This window comes from Genypterus blacodes, unplaced genomic scaffold (assembly GCF_046128005.1).
Source record: "Genypterus blacodes isolate CSIRO-AG114 ecotype Tasmania unplaced genomic scaffold, CSIRO-AGI_Gbla_v1 ptg000028l_1, whole genome shotgun sequence".
Classification (NCBI taxonomy): domain Eukaryota; kingdom Metazoa; phylum Chordata; class Actinopteri; order Ophidiiformes; family Ophidiidae; genus Genypterus; species Genypterus blacodes.
Genome location: NW_027466841.1, coordinates 1,405,025 through 1,418,995, shown reverse-complemented (window position 1 = coordinate 1,418,995; position 13,971 = coordinate 1,405,025). Strand labels below are relative to the sequence as shown.

The 13,971-nt window shown below is 49.5% G+C and overlaps 2 protein-coding genes across 2 annotated transcripts; both read right to left on the bottom strand.

Annotated features, from left to right (window-relative positions):
• Window positions 1-2,482: 2,482 nt before the first annotated feature.
• dhx58 (DEXH (Asp-Glu-X-His) box polypeptide 58) lies at window positions 2,483-6,677 on the bottom strand. The gene is made up of 12 exons (XM_076144266.1): window positions 6,557-6,677; window positions 6,237-6,417; window positions 5,951-6,155; window positions 5,642-5,832; window positions 5,438-5,551; window positions 5,219-5,351; window positions 4,893-5,078; window positions 4,523-4,773; window positions 4,125-4,436; window positions 3,854-4,044; window positions 3,679-3,772; window positions 2,483-3,583 (listed from the first exon to the last, which is right to left on the bottom strand). The coding sequence occupies exons 2-12, from the start codon at window positions 6,414-6,416 to the stop codon at window positions 3,398-3,400; spliced, it is 2,043 nt and encodes a 680-aa protein (XP_076000381.1). The 5' UTR covers window position 6,417; window positions 6,557-6,677; the 3' UTR covers window positions 2,483-3,397.
• A 1,631-nt stretch (window positions 6,678-8,308) lies between these two features.
• On the bottom strand, window positions 8,309-13,532 carry kat2a (K(lysine) acetyltransferase 2A). The gene is made up of 18 exons (XM_076143958.1): window positions 13,225-13,532; window positions 12,805-12,928; window positions 12,477-12,622; window positions 12,244-12,333; window positions 11,911-12,092; window positions 11,624-11,815; window positions 11,407-11,513; window positions 11,199-11,303; window positions 10,957-11,093; window positions 10,658-10,866; window positions 10,447-10,573; window positions 10,086-10,196; window positions 9,824-9,967; window positions 9,615-9,729; window positions 9,493-9,529; window positions 9,325-9,388; window positions 9,093-9,177; window positions 8,309-8,989 (listed from the first exon to the last, which is right to left on the bottom strand). Exons 1-18 carry the CDS (start codon window positions 13,447-13,449, stop codon window positions 8,796-8,798), a joined length of 2,394 nt encoding a protein of 797 aa, XP_076000073.1. The 5' UTR covers window positions 13,450-13,532; the 3' UTR covers window positions 8,309-8,795.
• Between the last annotated feature and the right edge of the window lie 439 nt (window positions 13,533-13,971).

Genomic DNA, 13,971 nt, shown 5'->3' with positions numbered 1-13,971 from the left:
CCCCCTGTGTTGACACACTCCCGCTCTCTCCCTCTGAGTCCCAATGTTTGCAGATGATGAACGACTTTACCTGCGAGTCCTCAGAGCCGCTTCATATTCAGCCGTTCCTCCTTTACCTCCCTCGCTCCCTGCCAGCCTTTGTTCTGTCTTCATCCCTCTACGCCAGACGCTTCATTTCCACTCAAACTTCTTCAGGCAGCTGCAGTCATATATCGACTTCTGTCATTCCTGTGATTTTTTGATTGAAAATTACACTTGGCTGCAGCGTTCCTGTGAGGTTACCGTGGTGATCAATATTCTCTCAGTGGGGGGGCGGCACTTGCTGACCCAGTGCATTTTTACATTCATCCTGTGGCCGCATTTATTACACACACCTGGAGAATCACAACCGCACACGCACACGCACATGCACGCGCACACACACACACACACACACACACACACACACACACACACACACACACACACACTCACACACACACACTCACACACACACACACACACACACACAAACTGGTACACAGTTCTTTGGTCTGTTTGAGTGAGCGCGGGCCAAACGTGACCCGTATAGAAACATCAATATGTAATTATCTTGTGAGGATAAAGTGTTTATAGGGACACGCCAGCAAGTATTCGATCCCTTCCCATTTACACTTTTCTATTTCAGAGCAGTTTGCAGTTATCCGGGTTTGGATTCAGACGACTTAAATCTGCTGCATGTGCGTTCATCATAAATAAGACTAAATGGGAGTGTGCTGCTGTCATACCAATCCTCAATAATCCGCAGCTGCACAAATAAATCAGCATGACTCAACACGGATTAATATAAAGGATTAAAGGGACAAAAACTGCAGTCAATGGAACAGACGGAGGAACGAAGGACTGAAGGAAATGTTTGAGTTCCAATCCAACCGCCGCACTCGCACACTGAACTTCCAAGGCTGCGAAATCACATTAAGCTTAAGAGACAAACTGCAACCTGACTGGACTAAGACAGTGTGAGATTCAGGGACTTCACATTCATTCTGCAGTAAAGCGGCTCAACAATAGTGTCTAATCAATACGTAGGCCGACATCCAGATCCTGTTGTAGCTAAATGAAGAGTTCGTCCAAGAGTTTCTAAACGAATGATGGCGGAGGCAGGAGGACGAGAGAAAGAGAGAGGAGCTGACAAAAGGCCTGACCACAAAGACAAGCTCCTCTTTTATCCGCTCCATAATAAAGCGTGAAATAGGCTGCTTAGCTCTCCGTCCTGGCTCCACACACTGGTCTCACTTCAGAGAGTCGCATCCGCAATCAAAGGAGACTTTACCACAACAAAGCTGAACTCTTCACCGGCAAGAATTGCGTTCATGTTGCAACCGAGATGAGAAGGATCCAGCGTGTTTTCATCCTCACAAAGAGGAAACCTTCCATGTGTCGCAATCACAACTTTACCAGACAAAGACGCCAAACTCAGCCGCGCCCTTCAAGCCAAACGTTGCAGATCGATCCGTCCTGAACACCTTCCCATTCAACACTGGGGTCTAAAGCGGCGTTTTGGAAATGTCAGAGTTGTGATCGACATGCAGCATGGCCCGGCAGCAGAGGTCCGGTTCCAATATGAGGAAGAGGAAAAGCTTTGTCGTCACCTCAAAGTGTCTTCATCTGTCTGCAATCATCAAATGTGTGCTGCAGTAACAACAGCAGCTGGATAACAAGCAGCCTGATGCCAAAGGAAACGACTCACTGTACACACACAGAGCACAACATGACGGTCATTGTGTATCTGTGTGTGTGTGTTAAGTCCGTGCAAGCAAGAGAGAAAGGCAGCGTTCTTCTCACTCCGCCCGTATACGCACACGCGCACACACACACACGTCTCAACTACACTCTTAGTAGATGCTTTCACCTCTGAACAGAGCTAATTGCAATTAGGACGACTGCAGCGTGGAGCTCAGGAAGTAATCAGTGTTGATTACAGAGCCCGAGCTTGATCACAGTGAGTTCCTCTCCGCCCGCCTCAGTCTGGGCAAGGCAGCGTCTTTGTCGTATGATTACATCCCAACGGCAGCATCACCGAGCTCCACTTCCACGGGACGACAGTCAAAAGTGTCACGGGAGGTCAGAGAATGAATCTTCCCGACTCTCTGCCGGCTGAACAGGAACACTTCCATCGCCATGTTGCATAATCTGAGTTTGTTTTGAGAAAACCTGTGATAGATCCTGCCTGAATGTAAATACAACAGCCAAATGACACTAAATAGTTTTAGCAAGCCAAGACGCTTCTCTAATTACTCCTCTAAATCTGTCTTTTGGGGATTAGGAAAACAAGCTACAGGCAAGAGCCCTGCAAAGGAACAGAGGAACACTGTGTTGTGCAATAAACATTTATCTCTGCGATGCGTTCCAGCCTCTGAAGCCAGTGTGTTAACAAGTCTAATACATCTGCTCCTCTGTGCAGCCTGTTTGGTGCTGAATGATCCAAACACTTGACAAGGAACACTGAGAAGATTCATTTTATTTCCCCCATAAAATCACAACCAACATTTCTAAAGTTTTAGTATGAGTAGTGAATATACATTAACTCTCATCAGATCCTTTGTAACATCCAGCATATTTATACTTTATCATCCACTAAACATCTACTGAGGACAGCTTCTCTTCAGTGCAGAAAACAAAAGACCTCTACTGGACTGGATGAGTTAACTGCCTTGCCTCAAAGGCAGGGCACGTCGACGATGCTCGCTTTTAATAGAGCTCACATTTTGACAGACTGTTTGTGACTAAATGAAGCCTCTCTGCTCTGGAGGCTGGCTCACTATGGAGACCATTAGATAACCAACACTGACATCTAGTGGCCAAATGTAAACACCTCAGTCCCGCACTTATTCAGATGAGAAATACAGTATAACCAGTAAAAATAGATTTCTTAATTCATGTATGTAAAGTTGCGAGAGGATAATTGCATCCATAGATAAAAACATTGGCAACAGATCCGCACATAACAACAAACACACTCCCTGACTCCCAAAGCGTTGTTTAAAAATTGACCTTTCATGTTCACGGTGCCACATCGGGCGCTTTGATGTCGGGGTCGGTGTCGCCGCTCACTCTGCATTTCCTCTCTGCCTCTTGACTCGAGGAAGAAACACACACAATTTCATGCAAAGTGAGCTGTGACCTCGGGCATAAACAAAGCTGCCGTGCTAATTTCATAAAGCATGACGGAGGTGTCACATCGTCGCACGGGTCCCGGGGGAACAAAGCTAAGCACTGGTTCGTGTCGAGTGACTTTTTAAAAAGAAAGTGCGCGCGCTCGTCAAAAGTGCATTTCATGTGCAAAGACATCAGGCAAAGACTGAATGGAAAAGAGAAAGAAAGATGAAAAAAACAAACAAACATGTAGGTCGACCGCTCAATCAAAGAGGTCAGAATGGTTTTCGTCACAGTAATTCACAAAGTCGAAAGGCTCCACAAGGAAAGGAACGCCCTTCCACTGCTTCACAGGCATCGGGCCGCCTGCAGTCTCCACAGCAAAGGATTTAATGGCCAGATTGGGCAGCAGAGCGACTTTCCTGTACTTCATCTCATATCCCCATTCCTGTGAATGTACATAAGAGAACACTTATATGCACTGATGAAGAGACGGGAGCAGCTAGAGGCTGATTGTGAGTAAAGTAAGAAAGTCCACCGTACGTGTTTGCATTCCTTGCATCTGATTCTCCGTCCTGGCTCCCAGTCCTCAAAGCTCTTGGGTAGGTGCATCGTCTCACCGGCCGCATAGTGCCGCCTGACATGCAAACACAAAACATGATAAGGGGAGGCGCCGTTTTTCTGCATTAAGTCTTATACAGCAACAAACCAGACTCACTGAAAGTCAGGGTTGACATTCACATAGTGCGCGTTGTCCACTAGTTTAATGTCACTGCCAGTGGCCACAGGTCTGAAGCAATTTCTGCACAGCAGCTGGGTGCTGGAAGCACTGTTGCGCATCTTCTTCTCCATCTTGGTCCTCTCTTTGAGAAGCTTGGTTCTCACTGCTATTTTCTGAAGCTCAAGTATCTGATGGCAAAGGAGAGGAAGAGTTAAAGGCAAACAGAGGGAGTGAGCGTTGAGCCCACACAGATGACTGCACCCCTCACCTTTGTGCGGAATGTATCGGGGCTCATCTCTTGGACCTTTGCGATGGCTTCACTTGTCAGCCCTTCTAGGTAATCATTGAGTCGCTCTCTGCGCTCTTCCCTCCCGCCCCTCCGTGTAACCACTGCATACACGCTGTCAGTGGCTCGGGCGCGTCCGCTCGCCTGCTGCTGGGCAATCTCATTGGTAAGCAGCCCATAGCGCACCACCAGGTTGCATTCTGGGATGTCAAGGCCCTCTTCAGCCACGCTTGTAGCGATCAGGAGGTTGAGACGATCCTCACGGAAATTTTTGATTATGTCTTTCTGTTCTCTCTGCAAATAAAAGATGTGCATAGAACTCAGACAAAAGAGAAACACATCTATTCAGACATATAAACGCATAAACGATGATATCATACCAGAGTCATGTAAGTGCTGCCATTACCAGCACCGGTCAGGACGGCTGCCACAATGCCAGCTGCCAGTAGGGGTCCGTTGCTGTAGATCCAGTTGTTCAGGCAGTGAGTGCTCTTACGGGTTTTACAGAAGATGATTCCCTTGGAATCCCCATTTGAACTAAACTGTTCCAGCAGGGTGCTCTCAAGTTTGACCATCTTTGGGTTCACAGAGCGAGGATCCGTTGCCAGTTGCTTCAGCTCAACCTTGTTCTCTGTGTAAATGAAGGGTGATGTCAGGGTTAAGTCACTTGTTTGGTGAGTAAGTGGCTTAGTGAGGGAAAGGAAACTAAACCAAACGTTAAACATGAAACAATAACTTATACAATCTTGCCTTGGAACATTCCCAGCAGGAAGATGTCAGTTCCGTCTATGGCTGTGAGATGTTTAGTACCATAGAAGTCCTCTAGGGTCTGATAAGCATCTATCGTTCGCAGCTCGTCGTTGATGAGCAGGGCATCATTGTACTCTCTGAGGTGCAGCGCACATTTTCTCAGCAGACTGTTTTTATTTCTGACCCCTGACCCAGGAAACAAACACACATAAACACATGCAAACTATGTATGTCAGAGTCCAAACAGCAGCAGCAGCAGCACCAGCAGCACCTCACCCTGAAAGCAGCACAGGATCAGCACTCTTATGTAACCTCAGTTTTCTCACCACACTTCTCCAGCTCCACCACGTCTGCCTCATACTCCTGTGTGCCCGTCTCCCTCAGCCTGAAGTTCACTGGAAAGACCATGAACTCGTGGATCTGCTGCATCATCCTCTTCAGATGATCCTCAAACAGATCCTGGTTAGGGAGGAAAACACTGCTGTGTGTCCTTGTATCCTCACAACATGAAAAGAGACATCAGACAAATGTGTCCCGTGTCTTACCTCCAGCCTTTTATCCACTAAGGCAAACGTCTTGACGGGTCTTGGCACCTTTTTCTTCAGCTCAGGCGCGTAGATTTCAGACTTAACAATGGCGGAGTCCAGATTGGCACAAACCTAACAGGAAGAGGAAGACGAGAGAGATGTGGCGACTGGGAATGTGAGCGGCAAAGAAAATGCTTAGCGCCCAAACAGGTAGAACCTAACCTCTAAAACGTGATCCACAGCTCTCTCCAGGGACTTTGCATTTCCAGTCCCCGGCGACGCAGTGAGACCCAGGATCTGTGGCAGCCGCTTCTCTCCTCTCAGCTTTTTCTCCACATAGATTCTCATGATCTGATTGTAAGGATGCTCCTTATGGGCGTGGTGACACTCGTCGATTATCAGCAGGGTGATGTCTGGGGGGGGTGGGGGGGGGGGGGGTGGGAGGGGGAGAAAGAACTGATCTCCATCTGTGGAACCACAATATAAATACGGCGGCCCGAGCAAAACACAAACTAAGAGCTTTTTACTAACCTGAGAGCTCCACGTGTTTGCCTTCCTCCTCGTTCATAAGGGCATTGTGTAAGATTTGTGCGGTGCAGATGACGAGGTCAGTGGCCTTCATCACCTTGCCGAAGAAGTCCTTCTCGTCACACTCTCCGCTGACGGCCTTCAGGCGGTACTTGGAGCCCAGGTGACGCCCGAACTCGTTGTTGAAATGTTGGTCCACAAGGTGAACCTGGAGAAGACGACGTCACGTCATCAGGATATTCATGTTGTAATACATCCTGCGTGAACTGCGTGTGTGTTCTTTGCCTACCATGTTGACTTGTACCACCACCTTAGCGTTAGGCGTGGTCTCCAGATGTTTCATAGCCACATAGACGGCCGCTCGGGTCTTCCCACCTCCTGTTGGCAGCCATATAATCACGTTTTCCCCCTGCACAGCCCTTTCAGTCACCTCCTGCTGGTAGTTGTACAGCCCAAACTCGCTCGCCATCCTTTAAGAACAAGAAGAAGAAGAACACACTGAGGGGAAACTGTGTATAAACAAACCGGTCAAATATAACTCCGTAGTTTCCCTCGGGATAATAAACTTTCATCTTATCTTATCTTAGAAGTGAACCTTTTTTTACTTACCGGTCAGCTGTAGTCGGGATCCGTGTGTGTGCGTGCGTGTGTTCTGCAGATTGACCTCGTCTACTGCTACAAGGAAGAGCAGGCTGTGGGGTTTTATACGCTGTCAGCTGCTTGTGTGTACAGAAAGGAAAACGAAACTAGAAGCTCTGACCGAGAAGTGGCCCTGCTGAGGGAGTATGCTGAGGAACCACGCTTTGGTCCCTACGCAGCGACAGGGGAAGTCTGCACTACACTGGACCCCGTATGAAGCACAAACCCATCACAGGTTCTGATAAGCTGGCTGAGTTCATGTTTATATATGAACTCAGTCGTGGCTCTGAGCTGAGGGGTTGTGTGGAGAGGAGAGGGTCCATCGCAGGGATCTGAATTCCGGTTTGTTATGCACCCCCAATGGGCCCTGCTGCCTTCTAAGCTTCGTCACGTCAGGAAAGCAAAACTTACAGCCGAGGGTTGAGATTCAGGGAATCCCCAGGACCGTGTCTTTAAAGGGACAACACGGGACGGGTCGTTTGTTAGGACAGACAGGTTTGGGACAGGCTGAGACTCGAGTCCATGCTGGTTTGAGGTCTGACGATCCCATGAACACAGAGGCTGAACATAGAAGTGCTATTGAACAAAATGTATTCAACTGACAAGAAAAAAATTCCAAAAACACATTAATGACTTATGTGTAGGCCTTCAGTTTAATATCATTTGATGTATAGGTATTTTAAGTTTGAGCTTCAGAGAGGGAAGTTTCCAGTAAACAGCTGAGACAACAACAACCTGTAAATTAAAGAATTACTTTATTTAAAAAAAAAACAACCCCAACAGTATAAGTTACATGAACTGGCATTTCTACCATAACTAGAGACAGAATCTTCCTCATACAGACGGAGGGTTTACTCACACGGAGGGTTTAAGAGATCGGAAATGCAGCATAAGTAGATCCGAGGGGAGGAGAACGCAAATGACCCTGAATAATGCAAAACTGACATCACTTCAGAGATGCAAAGCCAGTCGGGACTCGAGTACAAAACAAACACATTCACACACAGAAACACACGCACGCACGCGCGCGCACACACACACACACACGAGTCAATGGAACATTCAACAAGCAGGCTCAACCAGCACGGAACAGTTATTTCCCATAACGTCTCAAAAAGAAGCAGAAGAAGAAGAAGAATGCACCTCAGGAAGCACTCAAATTTGACACCGACGTCTTACAGAGAAATGTCTCAAACATTTCATTACACTGTAAAAAAAAAAAAACAAACAAACAAAAAAGAAGTAACAATAGTGGCTGTTACGCGTGAACATACAGTGAGTTGTGTTGTTACGGTGACGGTCGGGCCGTGACGACGACGCCCAACATCACAGCCTGCGGACGGCCGGAGTGAAAGCACAGGTGTCCCGGTAAACGTGAGGTCCGTCGCCCAGAGGTGGCTGAACGCTAGATAGCACCGCACGGCAGCAATACACGTCTGTGTGTGTGTGTGTGTGTGTGTGTGTGTGTGTGTGAGCGCATCCGGAGTGGTTCGGATACAAAAACCACCTGCGAGCTGCAACTAAAATCTGCTTTTCGATTCTTCTTACGTTTACGATCTCTACTATTTACCTTTTCTGCTCAACAGTCAAACAGGTCTTCTGTCATAACAATGTCAAAAGTCCGTGACTGAAACTCTCTCCGGCTATAACTTTGTAACGCGCGACTTCTCTACCAGTGTGGCGAGGACTCGGGCCTCTTTTTGTCTGTGTCCCCCCCCCCCCCCCCCCCGTGCGTGGTGAAAATGGCTGGCATGTTCAAGTGTCTGTCAGTAAACGGAAGGCAACGTGGCTTAGGTCTCGAGGTCCCGGGTTCTCCTGTGAGCGAACCCTTTGAAAACGTGAAGAGCCAAAACGTGGAATGAGCCAAAAAAAAAAGGTGAAACGGACGACACAGAACCAGGCCCCAATCGGACAATAAATAAGAGTGGAAAGCTTAAAAGTTGGACCTGTGACTTTGGTACACCGAGTGGAACATGTGTGAGTACTGGAAAAGAGAAAGGAACGTTTACAGCGCCGTGTTGGCACTCGTGCCTCCGAACAAGCCTTCATCATGTTTCTCACGACCCACGGTTCCTTTCTATCATTATGTCACTTACATATATAATCCTCTTCATACCTTTTATTTACTCAGATTAAGTGAACCGTCCCCCGCGTTTGCGTGCGTCTGAACGTTCCTCTTTGCTGTACACGACGCGGCGGCTGGCCGGCCTCATTTCTCTATCAGGCCGCCGTCTTTCAGTTTGAAGTAGAAGAACTTCTCCAGGGTGTTGGCGCACTTGCAGTACTCGCTGTCCGGAGGGTTGTACTCGCGGCAGTTGGTGATGATTCGCTGCAGGTCGGCAATGAAAAGCTTCTTGGTCACGTAGTAGCGATTCTTCAGTCTCTCCGTCATGGTCTTCAGGTCTGCGGTGACAAAAGACACGGACGGGTTTGCGCACAGCAGGGGAGTGATGAAGAGTGATGAAGAGCACCCAGAGGGCTCAGCGTCATCTGCTCGGCTGCTTACCGATGGGGAAGCGGATGATCTCGTAGTAATCCGGGGCCTCAGATTTCTTCACTGGTTCCATGAAGGGCCACGCATCTGGATGAGTCTGTTAGAGAGGAACCCAAAGAGAGAGACAGAGAGAGGGCGTGGGCGAGAGAGACAGACAGAGGGCGAGAAAGAGAGGCGGTGTCCCTTTCCTATCTCACACTCCTGTCACGCTGTTGTTCCTGTCTGGCGTCTAAAGGTCGCTCACCTTTATCTGGGCCAGGAGGTTCTTCAGCATGTTGTACAACACGTCAGGGTCCTTCACCTCTTTCCTGCAAAACATGTGGAAGCTGTAACGGCCAAACACTGAACACCGCAGGAAGAAGGAGTTTCAAACTAAACAACTAAACTATCAGGCGACTCTCTGAGACGTTACCCTTTGTCCTTGCTGCTGGGCTTCCAGCCGGTCTCTCCTGGAAGACACAAAGTCCTCGTTCAGATGGATAATAGTGATATCAGAGTGTTCTTCCCCCATTAGGACACATATCAAACACTCACGTATGCCCGGGATGCTCTCCACTGGGATCTGCCGGACGCCCTCTTTGAAGCAGGTGAGGCCCGGGTACACTTTCCTGATCTGGCTTTGTTTACGCTCAATCAGCTTCTTGATGATCTGACGTGACATTTGAAGAAGAGTACGGTTGTAAACAATGCAGAGTCTTCGCCACAGATTAGTCTTTGCTTTAATGAGACCCCCTCCCCCATACCTCCTTCTGTCTCTTAATGATGTGAGACAGCTCGGTGTAGGGGATCCTGGGGTTCAGCTCGCACTCCATGAGGGTCGCTCCTTCGTAGTCTTTGATGTAACCCAGGTAACGACTCTTCGGCACTTTGATGTCTTTGGAAAAGCCCTGAGGGGGGGAGGGGGGGGGGGGGAGGGGGGGGGGGAGAGGACAAATTACAGGACGGCCGGGATGCAGAGGGAGCGGGGTGCCGAGGTGGAGAGGTGACGGGGGGGGCGGGGCGTACCTGCTTCTTGAAGTAGCCGATGGCGTACTCATCGGCGTAGGTCAGGAAATAGAGGATGTTGTGTTTGATGTGGTACTCCTTCAGGTGGTTCATCAGGTGGGTACCATAGCCCTGAGGAAGAACAGCACAACCATTACACTTTCTATCTTCTTCAGATTCATATCTTTACAAACTACTGCTGCTGCTGCTTTAAGGGCCGAGGCACAGGCAGCAGCTGCAAGAGGTAAAGAGGGCGGGCCGACGTAGAGAGAGAGAGACGCTGATGTGTGACTGCCAAAGAGCAAGGCACCCCCGTGTGGAGGAGAGAAGAAAGTGCGGGAGAGTCAACGGCCTCGCTCGTGTGTTTGGGCCTCGTACGCACCTTAACTTGCTCGTTGGACGTGACGGCACAGAAGACGATCTCTGTGAAGCCCTGAGTGGGGAACATCCTAAAACAGATGCCTCCTATGACACGGCCATCTTTGATAAGGGCGAGCGTCTTGTGCTTCCTGTGGGAAAGGTGGAAAATGGATCAGGACGCAGCTTATACGCCCGAAAACCCTAGCGAAGGAGCTAAGCGAAGGTCTACTCACGGGTCAAACACCAGGCGTGTGATGTACTCTTTGGGCATGCGAGGTAACTGGTGAGAGAAGACGTTCTGCAGGCCGACCAGCCACATCAGGATCTTCTTGTTGGACTTCTGCGAAAGCGAGTTCCCGATGACGTGGAACTCGATGATGCCGCGCCGCTCCTCCAGCCTGGCGGTCTCGTCTCGGGCAGCGTTGGGCGTCAGCAGGTTGGTCTGAGGGCAGGAAAAGGGGGTCAGAGTGCGGTCTAGAGCGGCTCGGTTAAGGAAAAGAAAAGGCCGGAGGTGAAGTTGACTCTCTGTCACCTCTGGGCCGAGCATGGCGGCCGGGTCGGTGATGGTCATCATGACCTCGTTGACCAGCTCCATGGGAATGTCGCCCATCACGCGGATCCGTTTGGCGTCTTCCAGGGTCAGCGCCTCGGGAAGTTTGCGCTTCTCTCCTGAACGAGGAAAAAGGAGACTTCTCAGAACCGAAGCAACGAAAAGGCCGAGGCTTCTCTACCGATGCCTGAGGAAATGAAAGAAGCGACCCGCTGCTGACAAACCTGTGATGGGCTCGGCACCTCCAGCGTCCAGGCTGCCCAGAGAGGAGACGCTGCTCATTCCCTTCGACAGGGAGGGCGAGCCGGACACCGAGGCCGGACTGATGACTGCGACCAAGATGACAGAATACAATGCAAATGTTAATTTTTGGTCTTTATCATCACGTAGCTTGAACTAAAGCAGCGAGCTCTCATGTCGTCTGCTCCTCACCCGTCTGATGGCCCAGCTGCGTGCCGTCAGAGGCGGGCATGGTGAAGTCAGCCTCCCATATGGGCGAGTTCTCCCCGTAGATCTCCTCCTCCAGCATGGATAAGAACCTGAACACACACACACACACAGTTAGATATTCCTCCGAGGAGATTCATCTGAATGTGCAATTAAAAGCTTTTCTCAATATTTTGGTGGATCTCTCTGCGTCCGCTCTTACTTGGGGAAGTGTGTGAGGATGAGCGTGCGCTTCTCCGGCAGCAGCTTGTCCTTCTCTACTCGGAATTTCTCCAGGAGCTGCCGCCGGGTCACAGTAAAGATGGACTTGAGCAAGCTGCGGCCGAACACCTGGGTGGTTTCGTAGCGCGGCAGGCTGTCGTTGCTCTGGGGGACGTGGCAGTAACAGAGCCACCTGGGGGAGAAGGGAGGAGGAGGTGAAACACCAGAGAGTCAGGAAGGAAGGTGGTGTGTGTGTGTCCCCCTTATGAGTAATACTGGGTAACACACCGTGTGTAGTCCACTTTATACGCTGTCCCGTCATCTTTCTGCGTCCGCTGGCGATATTGCGTGGGCGTCTCCAGCTTCCAGTAGTTCAGGCACAGCAGGAACATCTTGGAGAGCTCAAACATCGTCTGCCTCTCTTTAGGTGCCAGGTGACTGAACTTATACTGGACGAAATTCAGAACTCCCTTAGGATGAAGAGAGGAAGAAACAGGTCACCGATCAACAAAACGGGGAGGAATGCCTGTGCCATGAATGTGCTGATGCATAATTTTGCCGCTTCGTCTTCTATAGAAGGACGAGGGGCTGAAGACGGCGTTGAGTTTGGTCCATGTTTACCTGCTCAATGTTGGGCTTCTCAAAGGGCGGACTGCCTAGAGAGCCCTCCACCACAGGCTGGCTCATCTGCAGGATGCATTTCCTCAGCAGCTGCAGGACAGAGACGAGGAGAATGCTGATTGACGAGCGGTAATACGCTGCGGTGCTACACGTCGGGACACGTTACATTAACACACACACCCCCTCACATCTCAGTTTCACATGTGTTACTCCTGTATGTATGCACTCCTTACCTTGAAGAGATAGAAGTAGACCTGCTTGGTATCCGTGTCCTCCTCTTTGTGGACGGACATAAACAGGTTCTCCACGTCCACCACCATCCCCAAGAGTCTGTTGATCTCATCCTCGGACACGTTCTCCAGGTGGGAGACGTGATTCGCTGTAAACAAAACACCAACATAAAGAGGAGTGAGAAGGAAGGAGGAATACGTTTCTACTGCAAGACTACAATATAGGGGTCTCAAGACAACCCTGGATACTGAGAAACCACTGACATGTACGTTTTATGTGGCAGTTAATCAGACCAGTGTGTGTGCTGGGTGGTGTGTGTGTGTTTTGTACCCAGGGCATGTCCACAGCTGCGGCACGGCTCGCTCAGGCTGGCGGCTTGCTGCTGCAGGTCCATACGTGTGGCTGTCGGCGGGTTTGGATTCTTCCATCCATTGCACTTGCATGTGTCACTCGCCTAAGCAAAACACAACGACACACAAAGCACAGCGACGTGAATATGACGAGATGTTTATATGCAGAAATATGACACAAGCTGATAAAGCTAAAGACAGTCGAGTAGAAGTGCGGAGAATACAAGTTCACTGCGCATAAACACACAGAGACAGTGAGGCTAGCTGGGTTGAAAAGTTAAAGCTAAGCTAAGCTGGTGTTATGTGTTGTGAAGCTTCCAGTGATGCCACTACACACACACTGATGCTAACACCGCGCTTTGTTGTGGTGAACTTTGGCTAGCGATGCTAAGCTAGCTACCTTGCAAGCGGAGAAAACGCCAAGTTTCTCTAGCTTTTTCGCCCGTGGGAAAGCCCGAACTTGGGCTTTTTTCTGGCTCGCACGCTGTTGTTGGCTCAGTCCGGGTCTGGCCGGGTCGCTATTCCCCGATGCAGAGCCTGCCGCGGCGGTTGTCGAACCAGCTGACCCACCGGACTGGGCTTGGAGAAGCCGGGGTTGCAAGGCCTGAGCCGCCGGGTCCGACATATCCACGCTGCTGCTACTGCTTCTGCTGCGCTCCGCCTCCGGTTGGGCTCTCACGCTGCGTTCAAGTGCTGTGGGGAATACGTTGTCGCGTATGCCACAACATTCGGAGGATCACAACATCATACGATTCTTAATTGACATAGTTAAACGGTAATTTTATAGAAAACGTTCAAACCACGAAGACAACTGATAAGGGTTGCTAAAATAATCAGTGTTCACCACGTTACATTGAATTTACGCTTAATATGAAAGCTGGGACGACAATAGGAAGTGCATTTGAATGCGGCATGCGTCACTTGATGGAGGTCGTTCTGGATGTTGTAGTTTTTAAACACATTTACGTATGTGTCGCAAATATAAATTGTTCTCACTTTGGCAACGTGTCAGTATTGAGGTTTTATCCTTTGTAATAGCTTCTTCCAAAAACTTAATACATTGTAGCGTCATGATAAATGGCTTCTGTCCAGCTAGACCACCTGGAATAGAAAATAAACTGGATATGGAATTTAGGGAATTGAGTGA